The sequence below is a fragment of the Chiroxiphia lanceolata genome, chromosome 3, assembly GCF_009829145.1.
Source record: "Chiroxiphia lanceolata isolate bChiLan1 chromosome 3, bChiLan1.pri, whole genome shotgun sequence".
NCBI lineage: Eukaryota > Metazoa > Chordata > Aves > Passeriformes > Pipridae > Chiroxiphia > Chiroxiphia lanceolata.
The window spans coordinates 28,726,546-28,740,568 of NC_045639.1; the positions used below are offsets into that span (position 1 = coordinate 28,726,546).

At 37.6% G+C, this 14,023-nt stretch overlaps 1 protein-coding gene across 1 annotated transcript in view; it reads left to right on the forward strand.

The window, feature by feature from the left end:
* RBKS (ribokinase) overlaps positions 1-14,023 on the forward strand; it is a 70,896-nt gene that overhangs the window by 13,582 nt on the left and 43,291 nt on the right. The window contains exons 2-3 of the mRNA XM_032684417.1: positions 6,014-6,146; positions 11,438-11,501. Coding sequence (XP_032540308.1) covers positions 6,014-6,146; positions 11,438-11,501 — 197 coding nt within the window. The remainder of the gene's footprint in view (positions 1-6,013; positions 6,147-11,437; positions 11,502-14,023) is intronic.

Genomic DNA, 14,023 nt, shown 5'->3' on the forward strand with positions numbered 1-14,023 from the left:
AAACAGACCAAGGCTAAACCAAAATGTTAAGCCAGATCCAAAAGAGGTCTGAGACTTTTTCACCACAATGTTGTATTAATATTAGAGACAAGAACTATTCTCTCCTTTGTATTTGTTCAGTTCTGAGAACCATGAAAGGCCAGTAAATTATAAGTACTAGACAGTGGCTAGTTACACCTACTCTAATCTCACTGGGATTTTCCCCATTCTAGGGAATTCCCAGAAGGGGAAAAAGAGTGAGTTTTGTTCAGTAATGCAAGGAGAACAGAATCAAAGCTAAATTCTAGACCTTTACATTATATTCCTTTTTATTAAGTAAGTTTTTAATTCAGTATTTCTGCTGCTATTTTCATACCTCTGATCATCTTCACCTTTCTTGAGGAATTAAAAAAAATCTGAATATTTCTTTTGAAACTCTTTAAATGACAATCATCTTAGGTAATGTGATCTCTAATCTAATGTAGAAATTCTCTTCTCCTCTGACTTGCTTGATGAGAATATTATTGGGGCTTTTTTTGAGAAAAATGTTCATGGACTTTTCTATTTTCCTTTCTTGTGCATGTCATTTCTCAGAAAAATACCGATACTTTATGCTTTTCTTCAATATATCTAATGAGCTAAATATACTGTACTACTTAAGTAAACCTTAGCTGCATGGCATTCACTGTTTTCAACACACAAAGTAGTATCAAATATAAGTTCCAACTTTGGCTCGGGGCAGTTCTGGGTGTACTGCTGCCAGCAGAGGCTCTCCTGCTCATCCCCTCACTTTTTCAGGCCTCCAGATTCTGGCTCACCCTGGCTACTGTACAATAAGTTGGACAAATTTGCAGATCCAAATAAAAATTACCTTCTGAAAAAAACCATTTTGAATTAGAAAGCTCCATAAGCAATAAAAGCAGTGCAAGAGAAGCAGTGGGAAAATGCTGCCGAGGAGAGGGCATAGTTTTGCATCAGCTTAAGCTAACGGCAGTAATACGTGTTTGTAGTACTTTCGTGTGTTGAAAACAGTGAACAGACACTGGTTAGGTATCAAGAATCAGAATTATTAATTTCAGGATTGATTTATGCAAGTGCTGCTTAATATACATCTTTCCCTTTCCCTTTCTTCATTCTTCATACTTTCCGAATATGATCTAGTCACTGCTTAGATGGGAACTTTTCAAGAAAACCCAGATTACCAGGGAAAGGGTCATTAATGACTCAGTATGTTCTGCTTTCACCTCTGATTCAGTGCTTCAACACAGTAGTAAAGGGTTCTGTTCTGGTTTTAATGCCATCCTTCCCAAGGGATGTCTGTGTGAAAATACAAATGCTAATCAGCTCTAGCCTCTAAGGGAACTTGTGGCATGCACTTACTGGAAGAGAGGGTTAAAGTTACTGCGGTGGTGAAACTCTTATGTGTGTACCTTTATTCATCCCAAACCTCTGAAACGTAAGTGGATGTACGATTCTTCATTTGTCACGAACAAATGTGGGCAGCATTGCTCTGTGCTTTACATTTTGTAAAGACTCAGTTGAAATTCTGAGTGATTATATTCCTTGTTTGTACTGTCCAAAGTAATTCAGGATGTTTCAATCTGAACTTTCCTCTATAAATATGATTCAGTAATACAATGTACAATTTGTAAAACATACAGTTTTACATACAGTTATTATACATCTAATAAGTGTTGGGGATTTTTCAAGTTTAGTTTCTGGCTGTTCATAAGACATGGCAGCTTAGTATCCTTTGCACCATTTATCCCCTCAAAGCTGAGCAGAAGTTGTCACATAAGCAAAGAGAAGTCTGTTGAATAGTAGCTTATATTGGGTTTTTCAGGTCAGTGTTTTCAAATTACGTCAAAGTTGTAAATGGCTTTACAAAACATTTTATGTAACAATTCTGAAAGCCCGTGTGACAGTTTTTCTAATTAACTTATTTAGCCTGGTTTTGGAGTAACATTAGCTGTTTCATCACTTTTAGGCTATTTTGAGTATTCTTTGTGGCACCATCAATAAGCCAAGAATTTTTAGGGTTTCTTAATCATACAGATTACTCATCACTGCTTGCTTCTAACAGAAGCCTGAAATGCTCATTAAAATTGTCTGATGTGAATCAGAAGTTAGTATAGTTGCAGAATTAAATGATGAGAGAATAGCATTATATTAGAAAAAAAAAATCTTGAATGCTGGTTTCAGTGAAAGTGAAACCTCCAGGCTTATATATAGATCAGTTCTCTGAATTTGTTTAATATGGAAAATAAAAATAGGCTTCTGGAGTGGAGAACTGGTCTGGCAATCATGCCTAAAATGAAGTAAGGTGAAGGGTTTGTTTCCAGTGAACTACAGGAACCTGCTGCTTGTTCTTGCTTAGTCTGTTTTAGCCTATTTTTAGAATTGACTAATTATAAATCACTATTCCACCTTGATCCTTTGCCCTTTGCCTTGTGCCTTTCCACCAACACAATAAAAAAGGTCTTATCCCCGTCTTCCACAAGCTGTTTGATTCCCACAGGCAGTTGTTATGCCATGCTGCTTGAAGCACTGAGGCCCAGATTCTCCTCTCACCAAGCCTGTTTTTTCACTAGTGAAATTATGATGCTTCCACTGGAGTTGCATGTTGATGCCAACATAAAAGAAAGAAGAATCAAGTCATAGTCTGGCCACTGTTAAAACAACAATATTTATGGTTGAACGTACTTCTTGAAAATGCATATGAGCTCTGAGCAGTGCTATTAACAGAAGTCTACTGGGGTGTCACACTTGTTAATCTTTGTCTAAAAATTGTCTATTAGCTTTTTGTGGAAGAAAATTCTGTTTAGAAAAAGCTATAATCTTTGAAAAAAAAACAACCCGAGGAATGAAAATAAATTGAGACTTGATACCATTTTCATACTGCAGAATTTAAAGGAGAAGACAGTATGAGCTAGTGGTTTGAGCTGATGTCTTATTTTTGGTTTTGCCACGGGCTTCTTGACTGACCCAAGGCATCAAAAGGCAAAATGCCTTGACTAAGTTCCATACCTGCAAAACAGAAATAATGATGTCGTTCTGCTTTTTAAGGTGTAGTGAGATCTGTGGATGAAAGGAATTATACAAGAGCTGCTGTTAGTATTTATTACCAAGGCTGGGTGAAACATCCCTTCCTTACTGAATGGCACAGAATTTTAGACGTGTGTGTGCAGTACCCGGGCACTGGCTCAAGAGGAGCTTCCTCAGCTAAGTTTTGTGGCCTTCACTCTCTGCTCCACAACCATCTCTACTTGGCTTCCAGTGGTGAAAATGGTGATAAATTACACGTTACCATTAATGAACATTATTTATCTATTACTATTTATCAATACTATTTCTTGTTACACCTTGTTGCCTGAAACTGTACAGCTACTCAGATGCTGGCTGCGGGCAAACAGTTATAACTTAGGAATCCTTTTCATATATATATATATATACATGTATATGAGGTATGTACAAGTATATTTCTAAAAATCTGTTAATTTTTATTTAAAATTTTTTAAACATTTCCCAACAAAATGTTCCCAGCTCTGCCTCTTTGGAAATGAGTGCTATTAGCTGAATGTGTGACTCTTCTGGGGTTTATCTGTGGTCACCCACACAAAATAAACCTGCCAGCTGTGTACTGTACCCTCGCACTAAAATCTGGGGTGCTTTGCTAGTGGATGTCCCTAGAGTCTGCATCCCTACCTGGGTCTCTCTAGAAACTGTAAAGACTGATGAAGCACAGACATGTAACAACTCCTTCAAAGCCAAAATCTTAATTTCTGGGACTTTGGGACTTACTTGACTTTGCTAGATTCATATTGGGTTTTCTTGATTTTTTAATGATCTTAAACCTTTGAACTGATGAATGCTGGAATTGAAAATTAGAGGGAGAAAAAAACATTTGCTTTTTCCTGAGCATTTACAGTGAATTAGGCTCTACTCTGTCATTAATTCCATGAGAGTCTGCAAACACCCTTATGTCCCAAAAGTTACAGCATAAGCTCAGATGTATTCTTCATATCAAGTCAAAAACCAATCTGTAGTGATTGCCTAGTGCAGAAGTATAGAATCATAGAGCATTCAGGGTTGGAAGGAACCTTAAAGATCACCTACTCCCAACCTCCCCTGCCATGGGCAGGGACATCTCCCACTAGACCAGTTGCTCAAGGCCTTCTCCACCCTGACCTTGAACACTGCCAGGGTTGGGGCATCCACCACCTCCCTGGGCAACCTGTTCCAGTGTCTCACCCCCCCACACATTAAAGGATTTCTTTGTAATATCTAATCTTTTGTTCTGAACTGGCGATTTTCACAGAATCACATAATGGTTGAAGTTGAAAGGGACCACAGTGGGTCATCTCCTCCAGCCTCCCTGCTCAGGCAGGGTCATACTAGAGCACATTGCGCAGGATTGCGTCCAGGCAGTTCTTGAATATCTCTAGTGAAGGAGAGTCCACAACCTTTCTGGTTCTGTTTCAGTGCTTGGATCACCTGCAGAGTAAAGAAGTTCTTCTTCATGTCTGGGTAGAACCTTCTGTGCATCAGTTTCTGTCCACTGCCTCTTGTCCTATTGCCTGGCACCACCAAGAAGAGCCTGGCTCCATCCTCTTGACACCCACCCTTCAGATACTTACAGACTTACAACTGAGATCCCCTCTCAGTTGCCTCTTCTCAAGGCTGAAAAAGCCTCGCTTCCTCAGCCTTTCCTCATAAGAGAGATTCTCAGTCCCTTAATCCTCTTTGTTGCCCTCCACAACAAAGAGGAGCTCCATGTCTCTTTTGTACTGAGGAGCCCAGAACTCAGTTTTTGAATTTTGAAGCTGTTATAAGCTTTATTAGTAAAAAGGTGTTATAAGTTGACAAGCAGAGCTGAAGTTAATCTCTTCATCATTAGGGCAGATTCTTCTGCATTCTTTTACTCCCCTTCCTTCCTGTTGTTCCCCTTCTATCCTGCAGACTTCTGGAAACCTGTCTGAGGTAACTGTCATTGACTGAGCAGGTTGCTAGTATTTACACCATAGGATGCCTTCCATTCCCATGTGTTGTGAACTTGTTTGGAGCTTAAGAGATTTAAAATTTACATTTTTAAGCCTTATACCTGGAATGTGTGGCTCAAGGAAGTGGAAATTTTGGTCGAGTGTTGTAAATGAATCTTTGAGTTATGTACTTTAATAGAAGTGGCAAAAGTCAGGTAGTCTTTTGCATTCAGAGAAATTCCTCCAAATAGTCTCAGGAGTGTTTTTTATTCCTTTCAACTTTTCCTGTAGATAGCATCTGGTAGGGCTAACAAAATACAGTTTTGTTTTCCTTTTTCCAAAATGGAAATGAAACCAGAATACACTTCTGATGGCTTTCGCCTTGTATTAGTGCATCTGGTTCTGGGCACCCATCCCCAGAAGAATGTAAATGTAATTGGATTCCATTCAAGAAACAACAAAATGCTGAGAAGTTGTAAAGCTTGATTTGTAAGAGAAAAACTTAAAAAAGAAAAATGTTAAATATGTACAGTGTGCCTGAGTGACAGCAGAGGGGAGGACGATTTTGGTAACGATTACAATTCTGAGGGGTGTGAACACCAACAGAGTGAAAAATTACTCAAGGATGGTTCAGGAAGGTATAATTAGATGTAATGGAATTAAAAGAACTATATGTAAACTTGAGCTGAATGTTACAGTTGAAAAGCCATGAGCAGTGAGACCTGTAGATTTATTATTTATCTGTATTGAGTTAGCACTGGAGAATCCCAGTCAGGGGTCAAGTGCTTGTTTTCCTGTAGAAACATGGAACATGAATGAAAGAAATTCAATCCCTTTATCAAGTAATAAACAAGAAGCTTGACTGGGTGGCATATAAGGAATAAACTTGAACAGGTGGGATGTGGGATAGAGACCCTAAAAGGTCTTTTGAGTATTTTTTAGTCTTACTGGCTGACTGTTGATCTATTTAGGATTATAAGAATGTAACTCTTAATTTGAAGATGCTTGTTATTTTCAGTCACTAATATATGTAAATATTGCTTTAATTGGAATAGCCTTACTACACGATTGCCAAGAGCTGGAGAAACTGTCCTTGGACATAAGTTTTTCGTTGGTTTTGGTGGGAAAGGAGCCAACCAGTGTGTCCAGTCTGCTCGACTTGGGGCCAACACCTCGCTGATCTGCAAGGTAAGCACTGACTTGCTCTTGGATTACCGCTGAACTAAATATTCGTGCAAGTTCCAGTAAAACTTTTGATCACTTAAAGAAAAGGTTTAGATGTCTTTTTAGATTTTTTTTTTTAATCCCTCTCTAATTCTCTTTTCTTTTTCTTATTTCAGCTATAAATTTAAGCATGGAGGAGGCTGTTTTAAGAACACTGCCAGAACCAGACTAGTTGGCTAGAGATCTGGCAGGAATTGCATGTAGAGAAGGATTTCAAAACTTAGACTGATGTATCATGGAAAAGAGAATTGGAGAGACTTAGAGATGTTCAAAATTCAAGTAATCTTGATTAGCCCCTCCTCTTTATGTTCCTCACTGTTACAGCAATCAGCACTTCAAATTTGAGGAGGAATGTAAAACTTTGTGCTTTGAGGGTTAAATCATTATCTCATTACCTGAGATTAAGACGACATGTTCATGTCCAAATTCTAGTGCCTTTGTGTGCTATGGGATATTTTTGCCTACTTTTCTGAAACATCTGATATACAGCAGTTCTAAAGAATGGCTCACAGACCATGGGGCTGATTCAAGTTGGCAGATGCTATATTCTTGCAATGCTTTTCTTTGATTTTTGTCATTAAACATTATAAGTTTTGAGTGATCATTACTGCGGTTAAGATCAAATTTTCTCTCTCTGTAACTTTATTGTCTATTCTGTGCTAACTGTGGATGAAACTTCAAATTGACTGGACGTACTTTGGTTTTTGCCATAGCTGGGGAGGATGCTAAATTTGTTGGATCATTGTCTGTCAGGGATTTTTTGAGAAGTACTGGAAGCATCTCAAGGAAGCCTTTCTCACTGGTTTTCCAATTCAATATTTAGACTAAAGAATGTTGGCTTTAAATCTAGATTACACCTGCAAGCATTTCTGTGGGTTGTTATCACTAGTTGTTCTACTGTGGGGGTTTTTTTTATATTGGCAATGTTTGTGCTTCTGTGATATTGTGTATATTTGATCATCTTTGCATTCAAGAACGATCAGATTCAAGTACAAGATGAACTGGCAGTGAATTCCTTGCTAACATTTTCTGCTAAATGTTAAAGGGGTTTTTTCCACTGCAAGTGTGAATTTTGCTTTATTTTTTAATGGTCTAGCCTTTGCTCGGTGCAATGGAAACATATGCATTCATAATAAAATCTAGTAGCTACTCTATTTTCTAATTTTTTTTTTTAAAAACATATTTTTGTTATTTCAGTAAAATCTAGTCTCCTTTCTTTCTTTCTTTTTCTCTTTTCTTTCTTTCTTTCTTTCTTTCTTTCTTCCTTCTTTCTTCTTTCTGTTGTGCATTTATTGGAGAAAAGAAGCAGCAGAGAATGACTTGATATCTGTAAATGTTACCAGGTTTTTTTTAATTTTAAAAGTTAATATTTAGTTTTTTAAAATGATATTTTATTGCCTCACAAAATGGTCCTATCTCATAGAAGTCTCATATCATATACATTCTTATATGTCTGCATTGGTCAATGAGACGTAGTATAAACTTTCTTGCTGAATGAGTCTCTACAATTAAATTATTCTTACTTCAACAAATAATCTTAAGTATTCAGTGGTTCTTTAAGCCATATTGCTCCTCACACACACACATGCACACTCTCTCTCACACACACACACACATGCACAGTGCTCAGAAACGTGCTTCTGTTTTGGTCATATTTCCTGACATTTTTTATCCAGTAGAGGTGCAAGAGTTGCTTCTACAGTCTGAAGTTCAGGGAATGAAATCAGTATTAACACTAGACAGATGTTCTGTTGGAGTGTGGCATCCTCTTAGGAGAACTATAATTTAGACAGAGGATGTCCTCAACAAGAGTAGAGGTAGACATCTCAGACCAAGTGACAAGGCATTCTTCATACCTCAGAGCTTTAAAACACAAAAGGGCCAGTGATTGGTGAGGGTTTGAGAGAGAGAGTTTAGAACTGCTTACAGTTATGACTAGACATGCCACAGAACGGTATGGAATTCAGTGTAAAAACCAAGTACTGATTTTGGGTGGTGGAAATACAAGCAGTGCTTCCTGCTTGGATGTCTCTGCAAGGGGCTGCTGTTATTCTGAGTTATTAATACATGTTACAGTAACAGTCTTCAGTTTGCTCCCTACAGTAAAACAATGTACTGATGGAATAGTTATAGAGAAATGTGAAGGATTCCTGTCAGGGTACTAAAGGATCTAAGCAAATAAATTGATCACTCATGTTCATAAAAGAACACTGTTGCAGTACTGAAAAATCAACAGTGTTCTTGAGAGAATCCAAACTCCCCAAACTATTTGTTTTCTTTTTTCTTCTTGTCATGACTGTTACCAAAAAAATCTATTAAACATCCTAGATTAAGGTGATGGAAGGATGTTGGTCTGAAAGACATTGTATGTGCTGGAAAAGGTCCTGGTTTACTTCTGACAAACAATTTGGAATGATCTTTGCTGTACATTGCTATCACCAGCCTGATATTGCATATACTAAATTCTGTTTAAGCCCCGGCTGCATTTGATTCTTACTTAGAAACAGGAAGTGCTGCATTACCATGCTATGTAGTCTTCTCTCTTTAGGTGATCCATAAGCCAAATCTAAGTTAAAGTGCTGTAAACACGAATTCTGACTTCACTGTAAGAATATAGCTGTATCTCAGCTGCAGCCCAGAACATGAGGGATATTTTCAGTGGGTTTTTTCCTTTTGTATTAGTCTTATGCATGTCTTTAGTACCTGTTTAATTCCCTAATGACAAGAAAGAGTAAACACTCCCAATAAAAAAGAGCATATAGAATAAACCAAAATGTCAAGAGATACATGTTTTTGTTGTAATTAATTTTCAGGTACAGATGAGTTTGATTCTCTAGGCTGCTAGAATTCTAGCTGCTATGATGCCATCTCCACATGGAAAACACGGTTGTAAGCAGGGAAAACCCAGATTAAAAATACTGATGTAATTACACTCATTCTGATATGCAAACTGTGTGACCATAATGCTTGTGCAAATGGCTGTTGTTAAACTCAAGAAAGAAGAAATGCTATTTCAGCACATACAATGTTCTGTGGTCAGCAGACTAAGACATTTATTTTTCTGTTCATCCAATAGTTCATCTACCAGGGTCTGTGCAATAGCAGAAAATATTTAAAACAGTGTTATATAATTTGACATGGTCAGTACATATGCCCCTAATCTAAAATGAGTCTTGTGCCTAATCTTCTGTCTTTCTTGGGGGTAAAGCCTGAATGGAAAGATAAAGCCCTTCAAATGCTCTAGGATTAACTGGGTTGGATGCTGATGAACTAACATGGAAAAAAGTTTCCAGAGGAAAAAATCCTCCATGGACACCCCTCCAGGGGCTTCCCTCTGGCACTGAGATGTCTCACTGCGGGCAAAAGTACTACGACTGATCTCAGCTGTTGTGACAGTTGAGCAGCAAGGGGTGTCTCTCTGTCAGTCATGTAGGACCCAGAGCTAAAGGAAGGAAGTTTCAGTTGAGATTTTGGAAAAGGGTTGTGAAATATTTTGTTGCTGAAATAATTGAGCAAATCCTGAGATTTGTTGTAGAAGCTTCGTAGTAGTGACGGAGGGAGAAGGTGATACCATCAGGCGGAACACATTCTGGTAGTACAGCTGTTAGGCTGCAGAGGTTAGCACAGCCTGGATTTAAACTGCAGTCATCCAGCCTAGAGCAGTCAGAAGATGCAGCTTCTGACAACCCTCCCTGTCTGGCAACCTGGGAGTAGTCAGAGATACAGAAATATTCTAATATGCAAACAATGAATAACACAGTGACCCAAGTAAATGTTGTTGGGTTGGGTTGTTTTTTTTTGTTTAGGTGTTTGGTGGTTTGGTTTTTTTTTTGGTCGTTGTTGTTAGGGGTTTTTTTATGTGTTAGAGGAATGTTCCATCTAGTTAGACTATTCTGACCTAAATTGCTGTCTTCTTTTGTTGAAAGATTGGGACTATCCTTAATAATGCTTTAGGAAAACCCCCTATAGAAATTGTAGGAAATGAAAACGTTTCAGATCACGACTGTGCAATCAAATATGTGAGGGGAAGGATCATCCATCCCTGACACTTTAAATTTTAGAATTCTGAATCACCGGGCTTGATTCTTGTGATCACTACCTAGTACTCAGGCCTTCTCCAAGCTTTCTGAAGGATTGAGCTCATAAATAGACAAATTTCTGACAACTGCCAGTAGAGGCAGTTGCTTTGTGCTTCTAGTAACTATGGTGTAGTGCTGTTTTATGAGAAGATGGATTATTAGTTAGGGCTCCTCATGTAATTCTTTTATTGTCTAGACCCGTCACCAGGATCTTGATTTGGCTCCTAATCTGAAAGATGTTTTTTTCTCTTGCAAAAATACTTCCTGTACCATTGGTTAGTCTTTGATACTGCTTAGATACACAACTCACTCTTGGACTTAGGAGCTATGCGTGCTCAAAACAAGCTAAAAGTGGTGAATCAAAAGCTTTGTTGGCTTTATAAATATATTTAATACGCTACTGTGACATTAAGCAAGTTGTACTATTTTGTTTTCTCCATATACTTCATCTCCTTTGTTCAGCTTGTATAATGTAACAAAAAGAAATTTGTATTAATCTGAATAAACAGCGAGCAGTTCAGCTAAAAGGATTAGTGGAGCTGAAATTACAAGCCTTTTAACTTGCTGTTAGAAAAACAATACACCATAACTTGACTCTCTAACTCAACTTGATCTGCTGTTGCTGGATAAAGCAAACAAAGAATGTTGAATTTGTAAACAGTACATTTAGTACTGAGAATTATAGAAATTGCCATATTTATCATCACTTTCTATCCCATAGCCACAGTTTGATATTTTTCCACCAAGGAAACTTGAAGTACAAAATTCAAAATATGAACTGCAATTAGGAAGGACACCAGAATTGCTGTCAAAATTTTCAATTCAAAGCTGAATAATTCAGTACACATCCAGATTTTACAACCCCCGGGAAGTTTCAGTGTCAAAGGAGCACAGTGGTTGTACAACAAAACTGAAATGTAGTGACATGGGTGTAGGGGGGAATTTTGTAATAGGGGAGGAGAAAACTGCAGAACACTGTTCTTATTGTTTGTTAATACTATTAATACATTTTTACTATTATTTCTTAGTGTATTATTTGTTGATTAATAAGGCAAAGGGCTTCAACACAGAAAGTGTTGTATTCAAATTACATTAGAGAATTGTGTTGTGTAAAGATGGTCCATCTATCCTCTCCCCTTTCTGCAGAGAAAACCCATTCTTTTATCTTTTGTATAGGTTGGGAAGGATTCCTTTGGCAATGATTATGTTGAAAATTTGAAGAAGAATGGTATTTCTACAGGTAAAATTTTACTTTAAAGAAACCTTTTTTACTATTTTTAAACTTTAAAAAACGGTGGTGGAGGATTGATTATTTTATTGTCTTATTGGATATATTTTACCATTCAGAACTATGCATAACTGTTTTGATACAGCAGGCAGGAATGAATGAATATGGGTGAAAATACAGGACTTCTGAAACCAGCTGTACCACTAACAAAAAAATGTAATGTTTTTACCTCTAAACCTCAGATGATTGCATCAGTGCAAGTCATCTGAAGTTAACTTACTGATATGCAATTGTTTAGTCTGTCATTAATGATGATAATGCCTGGTGAGAAATTGAAAAATTCGATCTGATTATTCATTCTCAATTTCATGTTGTGAAGGGAGGGATAGAGTGAAAATGCACTGGTAAACTCAGTACATCTCACCTTTGCTTTGTGAAATGACACATGCATCATTTTAGAGACCGCAGCTGGTGTTAGCACATGCACACACAAAAATCAATGTTAAAAGGCTTTCAGAAAAAGGGAAAATTAAGCAGCCACAATCTTCTAGTGTCTTTGCACCTTTGTAACCCTAATTCTCTCTCTATTGCGTGCTGCCTAACTGTATGATCACATTTTTGTCTGCACAACTTGTCTCCTTTAGAGTGGACAAGGATGGACAGATGCAATCATTAAGCGGCTATTCAACATTCTGTTTATCTCTTCTGTTTAATGTGCAACCACCAGCTTCATGTTCTGCATTATTCAAATCCTGCTTTACAGACAGAAGTATCAGTATTTTGTGGGCTTTTTTATTATACTTATCAGTTTAATATCTAAATATTTCACAAATATATATACAGGTTTATTCTCTGCATATCTTTCAACTTAGGTAAGAAAACCAGGCAAGGATACCATAAAAACAGTGCCTGTTAGTGTATGGTTTTAAATCTCTCCAAAGCATGCCTACTTCGTTAATAAAGTCTTTGATCATGTAAATAAAGCAATTATAATGCATAGCACTTAATGAAAATGCATATGCCACAAGGAACCTTGATTTTTTTTATTTAAATGATTACTCTTGCAATCTAAACATGAATTTTTAAATAGTCTTTATAGCAGCAAAAGAAAAGTATAGGGAAAAAATTCAGAAATTCCATTGTATTGGACTTCATTGATACTTAGGTAGATCTGTTGAAGATTTGGAGCATTTAGGTCCAAGGTACCAGTTTCTGCTGATAATATCTCAGAATGGTGTTTGATGGCCACCTCCTGCATTGGTCAGCCCTGGAGAAAGACAGAATGTGCTGTTGGTGAGGCTGATCCAAGATCCCAACTTGCATTCCAAGATCTGGAGGCAGAGGTGATTCAGTGTGCACAGACCTTTTTGCTTAGGATGGTCTTATTTCAGTCCTGTGCCTTTCATCTCAGTTTAATCCTTGTCTAGCCTGTCCATGTTCTTGAACATAAGGATGCTGGTTACTGAATGAAAATGCTTGTTGAAATGCCAGTTCTGCTGGCTGTCATACCTTGGGTCCTTGTTGTATGTCTTCTTTATGTTGTTCTTATGTTTCCTAGCACATCATTGTACCACTTTCCTTTTCAATTTCAATTTAGTTTGTAATTTTCCCCTTTCCCTGTCGTCCTGTCTTCCACAACCAATCAGCTACCAGTGTTCCTCAGACCATTTAGATCTTTATTGATTTGTTGTTCCCTCTCCCACATTTGAACCGGGCAACTTGCTGGTCATGCTGCAAGAGCATTAAAAGTACGAAAGACACAAGTTCTCTGCTTTCAATTCCAGTGTGCAGACCGAGCTCATGGTGAAAAGAAGCTATAATTGCAAGGGAAGGTCTACTCTGGCCCTGTAACTGAGCTAGACGAGGGTACCTGCAGGGCGAGTACCTGCAAGACTTCAGTAAAACCCAATGAGCATGATGTTAGGTGTTTTATCAGCCTTGTTCGAATTTGAGCAGATTGTTAAATTGGCTGCATCTTGAGAAAGAAGCCCACTTTTGCCCAGCATCAAGAACCTCTTCTAAAATGTTAGAATGCCCAGAGCTTCTCAAAGAAAAAGTCACCATAATTCGTTTCAAATGGAATAGTAAATTTTTTTCAATACTGTTCTTGGGGAAGCTAAAAAAAACCCTCAACTTTTTGGACAGTTTTCTACTACAGTTCTACTGGTTTCTACTACTGGTTTTGGACCACTGGTTAATATTTGACAAATTTTCTGTAAACTGGAAACAAGTTCTTATAGTGGTAAGCATGGAACAATCTTTCTAACAGACAGTGCTGCTGGCCTCACTTCTAGTTAATTTATCTGAATAATAATTCAAAGAGGAAGCATATAACCCCACCGCTGCCTTCACAGCACATGTTAATATTACTGCTGAAATGCAAATCTACACAAAATTAAACACTGTTTTGTTTTATTATTTTCATTTTTCTCCAGCCTTGACTCTGTTGTTTCATTGGATAAAAGAAGCACTTCCAAGTGGGAGTAGAGTGCCTGAGAAGGCTGTATAAATAACATGCTTTCTCTAAAGCAGCA